At 37.1% G+C, this 16,093-nt stretch overlaps 1 protein-coding gene across 3 annotated transcripts in view; it reads left to right on the top strand.

Moving 5' to 3' along the window:
- Positions 1–16,093, top strand: part of LOC117178994 (1-phosphatidylinositol 4,5-bisphosphate phosphodiesterase classes I and II) — a 661,888-nt gene that overhangs the window by 290,861 nt on the left and 354,934 nt on the right. For all 3 annotated transcript variants that reach the window (XM_033370599.1, XM_033370598.1, XM_033370597.1), the window contains one exon: positions 14,380–14,464. In XM_033370599.1, coding sequence (XP_033226490.1) covers positions 14,380–14,464 — 85 coding nt within the window. The remainder of the gene's footprint in view (positions 1–14,379; positions 14,465–16,093) is intronic.

The following is a 16,093-nucleotide window of genomic DNA, read 5'->3' as shown; positions in this document are numbered from 1 at the left end:
TGGTTTTCCAAAGCGGCATCAATCTCTCTATGCACCTAACTATTTGCGGATGAACCTTTAAGATTTCCAAAAGACAGATGATAAGTCTATGGGAGATCGAATTAAAGTTTTCCGATAATCAATCCAGGCCATCCATAGGTCACGCTGGTAGAATGCTGCATCTTTGCAGACACATCTATCGATGAGCAGGTTCTCCCGACATCCGGCTACGCCTTTCTTTGAGCCTCGTTGTTCATACATTTCTTGCCACACAGGTTCAATTGCCCGAACAGTCCTATCATTTAGGATAGCTGTGAATATCTTATAAAGCGTGTTCAGACAAGTTATTGGCCTGTAGTTCTTCGGGTCAGCTAAGTTGCCTATTTTCGGCAGGAGTATTGTGCGCCCTTCCACCAACCACTCCAGAATTGGCTGTTCCGACTTTAAATGTAAGGTGAAAATACGGGCCAAATGCTGATGGGTTGAAGGAAACTTCTTTCACCAAAAGGTTTTGACATAATATGGTCCCGGTGCGGAATAGTTCTTGATCCCTCTTAATACTTTTTTCACCTCGGTAGTGATGGGTGGATATTCTTGATCAGGTGTTATGGTGGCATGACACAGCTCCTTTAGGCTATTTATATTTTCTGAGTCTTCGTCCAGTCTATGCTGCACTTCATAGACTTTTCTCCAAAATAATTCGACCTCCTCTGGTTTGGGCGGGTGGTCGAGAGTAACTGGAGGGTCTTGGAAGAGTCGAGATGGGTCAGAGATAAACTGTTTATTTTCTCTGGCCCACCTCTCCCTCCGCTCTAGACTTCTCTTAGCGTCAGATAGTATACGTATTCTCTCAACAATATGCTGCCTGATGGTCAGCAGCTTTGACTTGTTAAGTGTCTGATAACGGGTCCGGAGTTCGCGCGCGAACTTTCGAACCTTGGCGGTAAAATTCCTGCCAGATGTGATGTAGTCAATCAAACACTGAATGTGGGACGCGTACTATCTTGCCCAGCCTATCTTTATGGCAAGTTGATGCATTTGTCTTTTGGTCTCATGATCAGCCGTTGGTTTTGATTTACACTTCGCATCGGCCAAAGCTCTCGCTGCATTATATACACAATAATTGATAGCCCAGAGGTCGGATTCTTCGGAAAAAATGTGCACGAAGCTCGTCATTCATTTCAGCCAGACCTTTAGACTTGAGAGAAACCTTGGTGTTGACGTTTCTGCGGGTCGTAAAGCATCGCTCTTCATCTATTGGATGTCTGCTCGCGGTTGGTCTTAGTGTCGCCTCTCTTTCTCTGTTGCCGGCTTGTTCTAGCTGTGGTATAGTAGGGGTTCCGCTTACATAGCCCCTTTGTGCGGAGTAGTTCAGCATGGTTTCGCAGGCCTTGCTGCGAAAAGTGCGATAGCTCCGGGTGTTTCTCACACCACAGAGCATGCAGCCGTGCCATGTATCCCCGTTCAGGGGCTAAACTCGCATCGTAGCACTCTAGCAAGTCGTGATTCAGTCACTCCGTCCACCCAAAGGTTGCGAGATCCCGCCGATCCATCGCATTGAATCCATTTTCATTGGCTCCCTTAGCTCTAGATTGGTCGGCATTGTTGGTCGACCCATTGTCGGGAGCCCTGCGGGTTCTGTTGTTTTGAACCGCACTTACTACAACTATTTTTGGTGTCGTCATTGTTGTTCCCACGAGAAGCTAGGGAAAGGGGTTCGTCCATCCTTGTAGAGCCCCGCATGCAAGGATAAGGCTACGTACTCTGAGAGGTCGCCCGGTATCCCAGAGTCACCGTACTAGCCACCTCACCCAGGTGCCATTCAGCTTTCGGCACGGTTTTCACACCTCGGCTTGGGGGTTAATTCCTTCGGGACCACCCCTGGACAATTGTCCGCGACTGCCTATTTATTTTTGTAATCATATTCAGCAGAAACCCTTGGTACAGGGACCCTCTATCCGCAACCCGAGGACGCGTTTGGTGGCTTTGTCATAGGCCCTTCGGTTTGATTCTTTTCCCTGCGTAAAATAGTAGCGTCTTGAAAATTCGACAGATGGTTGCTCATAACATTTTATAAAATATATGTAAAAAGTAACAGCTGAAAATCTGTTTTGCCCCCCCCCCCCCCAATGGCGTTCAAATGGCGAAATTCGTGTTTTTTGCATTTGATCATGGTTAGCACAAAAGGAACGAATCGCACAACAAACAGTTGTGAATAAATGTTGTAGAGCATGAAATTCTCTATATTATTACGCAATTCAAAAAAAACTTCATTATTTTACTTTCAAATTGATTATTAAGTAAGGTTCTCCTTAAAAATTCAATAATTAGTCCGGCGGCAAGAAATACATTTTTTGGAATGTGAATACCGTTAATGATACCTTTATTATTGAACAATGTTCACTAATTTTTTTAATCACATCGATATTGTTGTTTCTTAAATACTACATTGTTAATTAAGAAAAGCCCCCTTTTTGTTATTGCTGCGAGCGTCAATCCAGCAATCGTCGCACATCGGGTTTCGCCACTGGAGTCGATACTCAAGCGTTTATATTTGATGAAACAACATAAGAAAAAATTTCATCAATTTGAAAATGTTTTTCATTTTACAACTAAGGGAAGGTATACCGAGTGCATGTACTTTTTAAGAAATTTTGACGCCGAAGAAGCGATTTCTCGCTTTTCGTCGTTTACACGGAAACGGTGTGGCAACTTCAACTCGCTCGAGTAGTCATATCTACAGAACTACTCGTCGAGAATTGTTGATTCTTTTTTAATTTAATAGAGCGCATCGAGCGGAAAAATAATCTTAACTCGAATATGCGCTAATGCAATTTTTAATAGTATTATTTGCAAGTGAAAATTGCAACTACATTATTTTGCAATCAATGTTTGTTAAAAATGTTGAAACAACGTTTGCGAATCATCTCAAATGTGCGTTGCAAATTGTTTGCTCGCTTCTTCGCCTCGCCGTAGCTGTTTTATGACAATTTATCGGTAAAATAATACATCGGCACAAATTTTTACATTATTTCCCCTCTTTTCATTTTACATAGCTACTTATTGAATGTAATAACTTTGACAATCGATGAAATGCAAAAGTACGTGAGGTGGTGTCACGATTCAAAGTCCGTTTTTGTCGAGAGTGTATATTTACTAGGTCATTTTTGTTTTTTTGTTTTTCATACAGTGATTTTATTCGCAAAGTCGATGTTGATTTTCTTGTGATTTATTCAGAAACCCGGCTACTAATTAAATGTAATAACTTTAATAATTGATGGAATGCAAAAGTGCGTTAGGTAATGTTACGATGCAAATTACTTTTTTCTAGATTGCGTATTTTCGTCCTTCCCAGAAGTTGTCGAGATACAAGGGTTCTGAGAATCAGGCTTTTTTTTGAGTCGTTGGTTACTGTTGCCTCTTTGTACAAGGTAATTTTTTTCATGCAGTGATTTTATTCACAAAGTCGGTGTTGATATTCTTGTGATTTATTCAGAAACCCGGTTAATTGAACATGGCTGATATTCGAGTGGAGATTATTTTTCCTCTCCATGCGCTCTATTAAATTAAAAACAAGATTGTCAATTTTTATCGAGTTGTTTCGTAGATATGACTACTCGAGCGAGTTTAAAGTCGCCACATCGTTTCCGTGCGAGCGACGAAAAGCGACAAATCTCTATCCCCTCTTCAGCGCCCTCGTACGTGCGGCATTGACGCTCCGCGGAAAGGTCACTTTCACTTGCCTCGTCCTCCGTGGTAATGGTTCAAATCGAATGTTTCGGAGATGCGTGGAAAGGCTTAAGGCAGCTTAATCACCACCACAAATTTAAACTCTCAATGTTAATTACAAGCGGAGATATAAATTATTGAAAAAAATACATTCTCCGTTCTTAATTGTTATAAACAATTGACCTCGGCGTCAAAATTTCTTAAAAAGTACATGCACTCGGTATATGAAATTACAATGAGCTGAATTGAAAAGTTTCTCTTCGTTGTAAAATGAAAAATATTTGCAAATTAATGAAATTTTTTTAATGTTGTTTCGTCAAATATAAACGCTTGAGTATCGACTCCAGTGGCGAAATCCGATGTGCGATGATTGCTGGATTGACGCTCGCAGCATTAACAAAAAAGGGACTTCTCTTAATTAACAATGCAATATTTAAGAAAAAATAATATCGATGTGATTTAAAAAATTAGTGAAAATTGGTCAATAATGAAGGTATCATTATCGGGTATTCACATTCCAAAAAATTTATTTCTTACCGTTAAATTAATTATTAAATTTTTAAGGAGAATCTTACTTAATAATCAATTTGCAAGTAAAATAATGAAGTTTTTTTTGATTTGCTTAATAATATAGAGAATTTCATGCTTTACAACCTTGACTTATAAATTTTCATTGTGTGATTCGTTCTTTTTATGCAAACCATGATTAAGTGCAAAAAAAACACGAATTTAGTCATTTGAACGCCATGGGGGGGGGGGGGATTTTCAGCTGTTACTTTCCACATATATCTTATAAGATGTTATGAAGAACCATGTGTCAATTCTTTAAGCTGCTACTATTTTACGCAGGAATCAAGGGTAAAATGGGCAAGATTGACTGGACTGTTCCTGCAAAAGTGTTACTAAATTCGACGTCTGTTGTGAATAATTTCTATTCTATGTTATCGTATTAATATTTAATCAACATAAATTTTTAAGTTTGCATAAATGCCACACTTTTATTTAAAAATTTCTAATATGATATTCTGATCTTGATTTTTATTATTAAACTATCAAGGCTCTAAAAAGTCATTTTCAAATTGAATAATTTCAATACAAGAGAAAAGAACTATTTATCTTACTAAATCAATTTATCGCTAAATCAATTTTAATCGCGAAAGAATTTAAAGCAAACCACTTCCAATGAGGATACCGTGACACTGGACGAATAAAGAAGGAATACAAAATCTTTTCAATTGTATACAGTAATGAGCACCGAAGCTTAAACCAGACTTACCGGTGGTGTGCGAAGGATGTGCTAGAGAATTTTTGGAAACTTGTTGAAAGATATTGGCGACTTAGCCATTTTCTGTCAGATTATTAGATATACATTAGATTATGTATATGTAGATGTATTAGGTTATTAGATTTTTCAAACCAGAACTACTGAAGATTTTTTTTAAGCTTGATTTTTGTGTCGATTTTTGCTTTTTTTGTTCAACTTGCATAAAAAGCGAAATTTATATGAAATTTTAATGTTGAATGTCTGAATTTAGTCGTTCCAGGGATAAGTTTCAGGAAACATATTTACCATACGCGTATGTAGTCAATTTTTGTGTGAAATCATTACTTTTTGATAAAATCGAGGAAAAAGAAAAATCACGAAGATCTTTGATAATTTTGTTTAAAAAATGAGATATATCTTGAGAAAATTGCCTTTCATAGAAAATTATTGTTAACGAAAAATGCAGACCTATAAAAGGTACACATTTTTTCTATAAAACATTTTTTTCGTGTAATTAATAGTTTGAGAATAATTTTCACGAGGAAAACAAAATTGTCTTGTATTCTTTTCAACTATAAAAATAAATTTTTTCAGTTTTTATACTGCAATTTTGTATCAGGCTTCAAGATATTAAAAAGCCACAACAGTTTTGTATTGAACACTTGTCTCTACAATGAATCATTTTCGAAACAAATCAATTTCATTATTATCAAATTATTTACACTAGTTTTTTTTGTTTTCTTTAATGAAGATTTACAAACCCATTCCAAATAATAAGAAGTAAAACTTTTTAATCCTACACGTTCCTTCACAGAGTGAATTGAGACGCGGCTTCATGTACAGGGTACATGTAACATTTTCAACATTCCATACATTATATTGTATTCCTCTAACGACATTAAATCTCTAATTTAAAGTGTTATAATAAGATAACGTATATGGTACAAATAAAAGGATCGCTGTTAATTGGACGCATCAATACGCTGAAGTACTTTCAATTCGTAATGACATTCTCCAAGTTTAATACATGTCATGAAAAATTCATTGAAGATCATAGCGATTTAAATTAAGTGACGTTTGCGTTTTTATTAAAAAATAACTGCTGGTCGAGGGCGAGCTTCTAAAGCGCGTTTTTAAAAGAACCTATCAACAACCTGCCGTATGGGGAAGCCGTAATGACATTCTCCAATTTCAACACATGTAATACAATCTTCAATGAAGTTATTAGCAATTTGAATTAAGTGATAATGGCTTCTCAATTCAATAACTGCCAATGGCGAGCGCCCTGTTAAACACTTTTACGTATCTCATTCAGACTTAATAAAAACCTATATATAAACTAACTGAAGAAAATGTGTAAACACGTTTTAGAAAGCACTTAAAGAAGTTATGACTTTGAAAAATCCATCATCCTATTACTAATATTATATTCCGCTAACGAATATAAATCTATAATTTTAAACGTTATAATTTTATCACCTATCCGGAAGTTCATAGTGATTCGAATGAAATGATTACAGTGTTTTTAATTAATAACAACTGCCAGCAGTTATCGACGTACTAACTACTTGTATGCATCTAATGCGGACCTAATATGAATATATGTATAGTTACTAAAAGGTATGCTAACGACTTTAATTCTCTTATTTTAAATGGAGTTATACGATTACTCTCGTAAACAAATCAAAAGATCGTTTTTAATTGAACCCATCTATACGCTAAAGTATTTTCAATCCATATTGACCTTCTCTAAGTTTAATACATGTCATAGAAAATTCAGTGAAGATCATAGCGATTTGAATCAAGTGATTATGGCGTTTTCAATTAATAACAACTGCTGACGGTAACCGACCTGTTAAACACACTTATGTATCTAATTTCAACCTAATAAGAAACTATTTAAACTTACTGAAAAAATGTGTGAACACATTTAAGCAAGAATTCAATGTATCTATGACTTTGCAAAAATCCAACAGTGAAGGGTACAATTGTACACGGAACAACTGTGCTTTAGCCCGTCTGAGAGCGCCTAAGGCCACATGCACAACTGTGCACCAGGCTATCTGTTCACGTCTAAATTTAAACGTATAAGATATAGCACTCTCAACTGTGCAGGTCTAAATGTCGAAGTGCACAGATAATACCCTACGAGCGGTTATCGTGCACAGATGGGGCACTCCCAACTCTGCACATCTAAATTTCGACGTGCACAGTTGGTACCCCAAGAACGGTCCACGTGAACTGCTGCGATATTTCCTTCTGTGAATGCCTTAATTTGCGAGGGTCACAAATGTGCACGTAGGTACTGTGCATGTGGGCACAATTAAGAGTATCTCATCCCTGAACGTGAAATTGTAAGTTGACAACCTGATGTTTAGGGTTTGTTAAAAAGGCGAAAGCCCGATGCTCTACCGGACTCAGAAGCGTCGGGTTCTGGAATAATTCAGTGTTCTCGAAAAAGTTTTCTTACATTTTAGTACTTTTGAAACCCATGGGGAATGATTGTATGAATGCTGAAAACTAAGAAAAAATTTGACTGGCAGCTTCTCGGTGATGCCAAAGTTGATTGGCAGACTGCCAAACATATAAAAAATGACAGGATGAAAATTAGAACCGTCATTTTATTACTCCTCAAACGCATTGGAGATGATTCTGTAGGTGCTCAAAAGTAATATAATAATTGATTGGCTGTTCCTCAGTGGTGCCAAATTTGATTGACAGACTGTCTAGCATCTCAAAAATTCAAGTGAAAAAACATGATTTTAGTACTCTTGAAACGCATTGAGGATGATTGTTTTGGTGCAAACAACTAACAAAGAATGAAAGTTTTGTCCTTTCCATTAACAAAAATTTTCATCTATAGGATGCTTCTCGAAAACTAATATGTATGTAAAAAAGAAACTACGAAAATCTCACTTTTTACGTAAATTCACAGCTCGCAACAATGGGTTTCAAAAGTACTAAAATGTCGTTTCTTCACTTGAATTTTTGACATATTTGACAGCCTGCCAGTCAAATTTGGCACCACCGAGAAGCTGCCAGTCAAATTTTTTGTCAGTTCTTAACATCCAAACAATCATTCCCAATCGGTTTTAACCGTACTAAAATGGCGTTTCTTCACATGAATTTTTGCCATGTTTGAAAGCCTGCCAGTCAACTTTGGCACCAACGAGAAGCTATCAGTCAAATTTTTTGTTCGTTCTCAGCATTTAGACAATAATTTCCAATGGATTTCAAGAGTACTAAAGCACGTTTTTTACTCGAATTTTTAACATTTTCATAGTCTGCCAGTCAACTTTGGCACCACCGAGAAGCTGCCAGTCAAAGTTATCGTTAGTTCTTAGCATTCAAACAACCATCCCCCGTGGTTTTCAAGAGTAATAAAATGACGTTTTTTCACGAGAATTTTTGAACAGTTTAACGATAAATTGTTGCGAAATGCACCAACAGCTGTTAGCCAGTCCACGAATTTTGAACTGTTGACTATGAAAACAAAAGAATCTGAAATTTTAGTGAGAGCTACAAATTACGTCCATAGAATTGTCGCGAGCTCCCGGACCTCTAAGAACGGTTTACCTGCATAGATGGGAGCATCCCAACTTTGCACGTCGAAATTGAGACGTGCAGAGAGAGAGAGAGAGAGAAAGTCAGGAGACAGTTTCGCACTTAGTTGTTCGTCACCCGACCCACCATCCTATTACTAAAATTATATTACGCTAAGGAAACAGATTTCTGTTTATGTAACTCATCAATATGCTAACGTACTGGGAATCCGTATTGACATTTGACAGGTTCAATATATGTGATAGAATCACGAACGAAAATCATAGCGATTCGATTAAGAGAATATGGCATATATAAATAAAAATAACTGCCAGTGGTGAGCGACAGATTGTACCCTACCCACAGTTCAAGTGCATAGATGGGAAACTCCTAAATGTGCGTATATAAAAGCCGATCGGCACAGATGTTGTCCTACCAGCGATAGACGTGCAAAGTTGGAAATCTCCCAGCTTTGCACATCGAAATTAAGACGTGCAGAGTTGGGCCGCTGCACAGATATGCCTGTGGCCAACAACGTGTACAGTATCACCTGTGACCACCTAAGTGCACAGATGGACCAGTGCATACATGCTCCGTGCACATTTTCCTTTATCTGCCCCAATATCTTATTGATATTATTATATTGCGCTAAAGATTATAAGCCTCTAATTTAAAGCATAATAAAATTATCACATATCTGGAACAAATCAAAAGATCGCTGTTCATATAACCCATCAATATACTGGCGTACTGGGAATCCGTATTGGTATTTGACAAGTTCAATGCATGTCCTACAATCTACAATGAAGATCATAGCAATTTGAATGAATGATTATGGCGTTTTGAATTAGTCATAACTACCAGGTGTGAACCACCTGCTAAATATACTTACGTACCTATTGCGGACTCACTAAGAACCTATATATACTTATTAAGAAATATTTGTAAAAAAATGTAAGTAGAATGTCAATCTGTCTTTGGATACGTAAAGACCATAACATCCTATTACTAATACTATATTACAACAACGACTTCGAGTCTCTAATTTGAAACTTAATTATATTATCTCATATCCGGAACAATTAACGCATTGGTGTTCATGGAACCCATCAATACACTGATATACGGGAAAGCCGTACTGATATTATCCAGTCCTGCTGCCTTTAACCTTCTTAGCTTCCTTATCTGTTTCTCTATCCCCTCGTCAATCAACTCCTCCATCTCTGCCTACCTCGTTCTTCTACTTTCATCATCTCTTTTCTGTGAATCTAAGCCCTGCAACGATTTTCTAAACAACTTACTTCTCTTCTAATTCTTATCTTCCCGCTTATGTCGATTCTATGCTTGATACACCTATTTAAAATCTTCCGCATGGCCTCCCTCTGTCTTAACACTTCCCAATTCCTCTCTCAGATCTTTCTCCTTTTACTGTTCTTTCTTACACTTCCATCTAAATCCCTTCCTCATTTCTACGTACTCCTCCCTTTACGCATTTCTCTCTTTCTACTTCTTGTACTTCCTCTTCACTTTTCTCTTAAGCCTTTCATATTCCCCTTTCCACTTCTTGTACTTCCTCTTCCCCTTTCCTTTAATCTTTTTACATTCCATTTCGATGGCCTCCCATCGCGTCCCTCGTCCAGCTCGACCTCAAATATCGATACTTCATCCCCACCTTGTCCTCTGTTATTCATCACGTCCCCTTTTACCATATCATTCACCACCGCCCGGCCTCTATCTATATCCAGTCCCTTAAAAACTCTCCGTCCTTGCATATTATTATATCCCACTAGACCTTCCTTTCTTTGTGACTGTGACCGTCTTCTGAGGTCTCCACATAAACGCCCTTGGCAGCTTTGGCTCTATTCTATTCCATTACTTTGTCTTTGCTTACATAAGGGTGTTCAGCAGGTCGCCTGTTGCTGGCAGTTATAATTAATTGAAAACTCTATAATCACCTACTGCGAATTGCTGTTATATTCCCTGAATATTAGATGGCATGTAATGAGCTTGAAAAATATAAATAAGGATTCCCTATACGCCAAAATATTAAGGGTTTTTATGAACTGCGATCTGTCGCTTTATTTCAGATGCGCATTATCCTAATTATGCTTTGAAATTAGAGAGTCAAAGTCTATAGCGAAGTTGATTGTAAGTAATGGGGTCAGGGTTCCCAACAAAATTAAGGTCCATTGTTTTATATCTGTCAATGATTTAAACAAATCTGATATAACTAACCTACAAAACATTCTGGTCAAGCAGTACTTATATGGTAAGTAATGTGGTTACATATGGTAACTGCTACTGTAAAATTGTGCTGCAAAGAAGTTTTATGTCATGAGTAGCGAAAAAGATGGCAAAGGCAGTTTCGTTACCTTTCATTTCGTCGCTTTCTATATGAAACATAGAGGTCACATACTTTAAACATATCTCTAAAGCTTCATTATCTTAGAATATATATTTTTTTACTAATCTTACTATTCAGCCAAATTATTTTTAATTTATCCAAAAAATGAAAAAAATCCAAAAATGTCTCCTCAATTTGTTAGGGTCCCTGAATAGGATAATGCTGCTCCTGTTCTTTGGCTGCCAGGGACCTACTTCCTTAACCCGGACCATCCGGACTACTTGAGTTCCTCACTGAAAAGGAAGACCACCAGCGCTCACGTATTCCTAATTTCTCGACCGATGACCAATTCTTACTATCCCTGCACTTACTCTAAGCTTTGGTAAATAATGGGAAACGGTTTACAGGGTATCTTTTCTTTATTAGTGGCTCAGCCACTGATCCCACTTTCCCTTAGTATACAATAAAATAAATTTAAGCTATAAAATCATCAAAAAGAATAAATGAGAGGAGGGAAAAAAATCAAATATACTTTACATATAAAGTTAGAAAAGAAAGCTTGCGGTCCTCTGCATTTTGCGCATTTGCTGCCTCCAGGGTGCCCCAAGTCACGGATCTGCGGCCGCTGGTTGCCCTGGAGTGCTCCAATAAGATGAATGGTCTCGTAGGTGATGTTCCCATGTCTCTAGTGGGTCTGGGCGTCCTCCGCATCACCTCGATTTCCTCTCTGCTGCTTCGCTAAAAGCTTTCGAGGCGCCTACGCTCCCTCTCTTTCCGCTGGCGTCTACCGTCCTCCTTCTCATCCAGCTCATGACATCCTTCGAAGTCATCCTCATTCGACTGAAGAACACGCTTCCATTGGTACTTCCACACCCTGAAGCAGTTCTGAATGTCAGTTTTCAGAATGGACTTCAGTGCACTCATCGCATTTGTTTTAATCGTCTCTGTGTTGCTGAAACGTGTCCTCTGTGCGTACAAGGTTCGATGAATATGCTGGCGTATTATCGTGGTGAAGAAGCCAGCAGCCACTTGTCCAAAAATTCGGACGTTTTTTTCTAACTGCATCACGCAATCTTTTCAGTACTTTTTTGTAATAATCTTTTGTTTACCATCTGACCTTAAAGAGCATATTCATGATAAACAACACCTTCCTGGTCGAATAAAACAGTGGACATTGTCATGCGTTATCCGTTGCGTGCCTGCCAGTGTAAGGGTCACTTTCCACTGAAGTATGACGACTTCTAGATTGCCTAAACCACTCTCTAATTTGAATATTTCTCATAGAATCATTAACATATATTGTACGAATGATAACGATGTGTTCGGAACTTAAATATCGAAGTTTTCTTAAAAAAAATTCTGCACAATTTTTTATGGATGCGTTCCGTCATCCTAAAATGTGACGTACACGTGGTTAGACGTTTACGCAACTGCGTAAACAAGTCAATCAAAGATTCAAAGGTCCATGCAACTTATTAAGGGGCTTCACAGATGTCCTCCCTAAATGGTAAATACGTATTTTTGATGATAGCATAACTAGACACATATCTAGAGCACAAGATCAGATACTTTTGGGACAGACCTCGTAGTTGCTCCTTATTTTTAGCAAAGATCTTAAGACCATCCATATAAAATACATAAGTGCCCTTATGCTTTCAATTTCCAGGTTTTCCGCAAAAGTACCCTTCGGAATGACGAAGTGCGAGAGATAGTTTCATTAATGTGAGGCAAAAGAAGACTGGGATTATAGTCGTACACGATGTTTTCCAGATGAGGTAGTAAATCTGGTTTTTCAGAGCGTCTCTGGGAGGCTGAACGGAAACTTTCCGCTAATCAATTCATGAAATCAATAGAAAGCGCTAATAAGATTCTGTGTTTTTGCAGAAACGTCTATCGATGAGCAGGTTCTTCCGACGGCCTACTACAACTTTCTTTAAACCACGTTGTTTGTACATTTCTTGTCACACTTGTCTGATTGTACGAACAATCCTAGCATTTAGGATAGCTGTGAAGATCTTATTCAGTGCGTTCGAACCAGTGCTTGACTTTTAATACTTCGGGTCAGCTAAGTTACCCATTTTTGTTAGGAGTACTGGTTCTCTTCTACCAACCACTGCGGAATAGTCTATTCCGACTTTAGATATGAGGTTAGAATGCGGACCAGATGCTTGTGAGTCAAAGGAAACTTCTTCCACCAGAAGCCCTTAATACCATCTGCTCCTGGATGGATGGTCAACAGTAACTGGAGGATCTGGGAAGAATCGTGATGGGTCAGAGGAAAACTGTTTTCACTGACCCACCTCCACCTCCGCTCTAAACTTGCCCTAGCGTCAGATAGTACACATATACTATCAAGAATATGATGCCTGATGATAAACAGTTTTGACTTGTTGCGTGTGTGATAACGGATTCGCAGTTCGCTTTCGAAGTTTCTAACCTTGGTGGTAAAATTCCGGCCATATGTTATGTAGTCAAGCACACACTGAATACGGGACACGAACTGTCCTGCCCAGCCTATCTTTGTGTGAATTGACGTAGAGTAGGCTCTTCGCTTACATAGCCACTCATCCGGAGTTGTTCGGTAACGTTTTGCAGACGTTGATGCGAAAAATGCGAGAGCTATGAGTGCTTCGCGCACCACACAGAGCATGCAGTCGTGCCATGTAACATCCTTGTTCAGGGGCCATACTGGTATCGTAAAACTCTAGAAGGTCGTCATTGAGTCGATCTGTCCATCCAAATTATTGAGATTCCCCCGGTTTACCGAATTGACTTCGTTTTGATTTTCTCCCCCAAGCCTATGTTTTGCAACTAGTACGCCTACTTGGTATTTTTTAAACATTTAATAATTCAAAAACACAACCAACAATATTTACATCACAAAATTATTCAAAAATACATTGGTTATTGCAGCATCGCTTTTATCAATAATTTCATGTGGTTTTTCAAGTTCAAGATATCACATAATAATATTGATTGACAAATATAATTATAAGAATCGAATTTTCAGCGTACTGAAGTATCTACGAAATAATAAATAGTTTGGTATATATAAATTCCACACTTTGTTTTTGGTCAAGATTTCGGGTCTCTCGTCCCACTATGTACAGTGTACTGTAGAAGTTTTTCCGATTTGAAAATAAAATCATCTGTTTGATTCCTTTTTCAAACAACAATTTTGTTATCTTTTAAGAAGTTACAAATTCTGGATACTGGGCGTTATTTGTCGTTTGAAATTGATACAAAAGCCTGATGGAAAAGTTTTGTAAAATAAACATCTTTCATCTATGAAGTTGTAAATGTACCTCATTAATAAGCAGTTAGTGAGGACTGAGCGCATGCAAACTCTAAGAAACGATTTAGTTCTGTATGGGAAATTGCAGTTTTATTACTTATGACAACAATTTTTTCGTAAAAAAATTTCATTAGGACCAAATTATCGAAACTTAAATTTTGATACTGCAACCGTCACTCTATAATAAAAAGTATGTTTATAAATATAAGAATATTTTATTTTCAGCATTATAAAGATGTTTGCACAAAATAAAGATGACAAAAAGCGTGTGGAGAAGGCACTCGAATCTTCTGGCATTCCATCTGGAAAGGTAAAGCACTACTAATTTAAATTTTCACAAAGGTGTTGAATAGCCTGAGATATATGCTGCCGTTTTTACTAAAAAGGTACATAAGTAACATTTTGATGTCAAATGACTTGTTGGTATCGTTGGATTCGCTAGAGAAAGTCCTATCTACCTATGTAAATAACCATTATTGATCATTAATCTTGATTTCGAAAAACTATTGTTTATAGATAATAAGAGCAAAAAAAGTTGAAAAATACCACATAAAAAGATACGCAAAGCACTTTGCATAGCCTAACATTTGTACAAGGCATGTAATACGTCATAAGTAATACGATAAGTTTGGGAGAGTCGCTGAATACACAATAGGGTTGCTCAAAAACACTAATCTTTTTTAGAGGGCAACGATCCGCCCATTCTATCCTAAATAAATAAAAAAATTTTTAATTTTTTAAGTTTTCATTTTGATTTTAACAGGTGCCGGTTTCAACTTGTAGTTCCCCATGTAAAAGAAATGGGGAAAAATCACTTTTTTGAGTTTTTGGTAGAATTTTGTAGAATTTGGGAAAATCTGACGGGAAAGTATTGAGGCTCGTAGAGAATTCTCCAACTAGAATTTCATGTATCAGACGTATGGGTTTAAGACCTCGAACGCAACCACACAAGTCTCTAAAAACTACACTTAAAAACAAAAATTTCAATTCTTCATGAAATCTGCCTTTCGAGCATGGTATTCTCGTCATTTTTACAAAAAATTATTTTTATTGGTCTCATGGAATATTTATCAACATTGCGTAATTAATTTTCAAATATTTAAACTAATGGATTTTCTTTAAATAATTTTTTTTTAAATTCATTTTTTTTTCTAAAAATTATGACTATCTCTTTAGTGCAATTTTTATCAACATCGGTTAATTAACTTTGAATTGTTTAAACAATTTGTTTCAGTAATTGAAAATTAGTTAAATAATTTAAATGGATGTTCTACTATACCAATATAAATAATTTTACGTAAAAAATGTTAATACCGTGCTCGAAAGGCCGATTTCATAAATAATATACATTTTTGGTTTTAAGGGTAGCTACCAGGGATCGTGGTATAAAACGGTTGTGCAAAAACTCAAAAAAGTGATTTTTCCCCATGTATTTTACATGGGAATCTTCAAGTTAAAAACGGTTACTGTAAAAAAAAATTGTAAATGGGGAATTTCTTTTTTCGAATTTGTAATGGAATGGGGGGGGGGGGTCCTTGCCCTCTAGAATAAAAAAAACTTTACCATGCATTTTTGAACCACCCTAATAAACATTGTCCCTTACGTATATTTTGATGTTGTATTTTGAGGCTGCGTTTGGGCTCATTGACAAATGCATCGTCCACACATGCATTATTTTTACCCAAATAGTGTATCTTAATTATTCAAAATTTTGTAAGATATTAGAGTTCTTTGGGCAAACCGTATTTTTCGATTTTCTTACTATAAGTGAGATTGGACTTATGTAGCTTATTAGCTTATACAGCAGTATGTACAGACGAATAAATTTAAATTCGGACGGGCCGTCTTTGATCAAGTTCGAAAATCATTTGCACACAAATATGTTGTTTCTCGCAGGGAAAAAGATGACACGTATCTTATCGATTTGCAAAAAAAGAAT

This window comes from Belonocnema kinseyi, chromosome 8 (genome assembly GCF_010883055.1).
Source record: "Belonocnema kinseyi isolate 2016_QV_RU_SX_M_011 chromosome 8, B_treatae_v1, whole genome shotgun sequence".
Lineage (NCBI taxonomy): Eukaryota > Metazoa > Arthropoda > Insecta > Hymenoptera > Cynipidae > Belonocnema > Belonocnema kinseyi.
The sequence above is the reverse complement of the archived record's forward strand: the minus strand, read 5'-3'. Positions and strand labels throughout refer to the sequence as shown.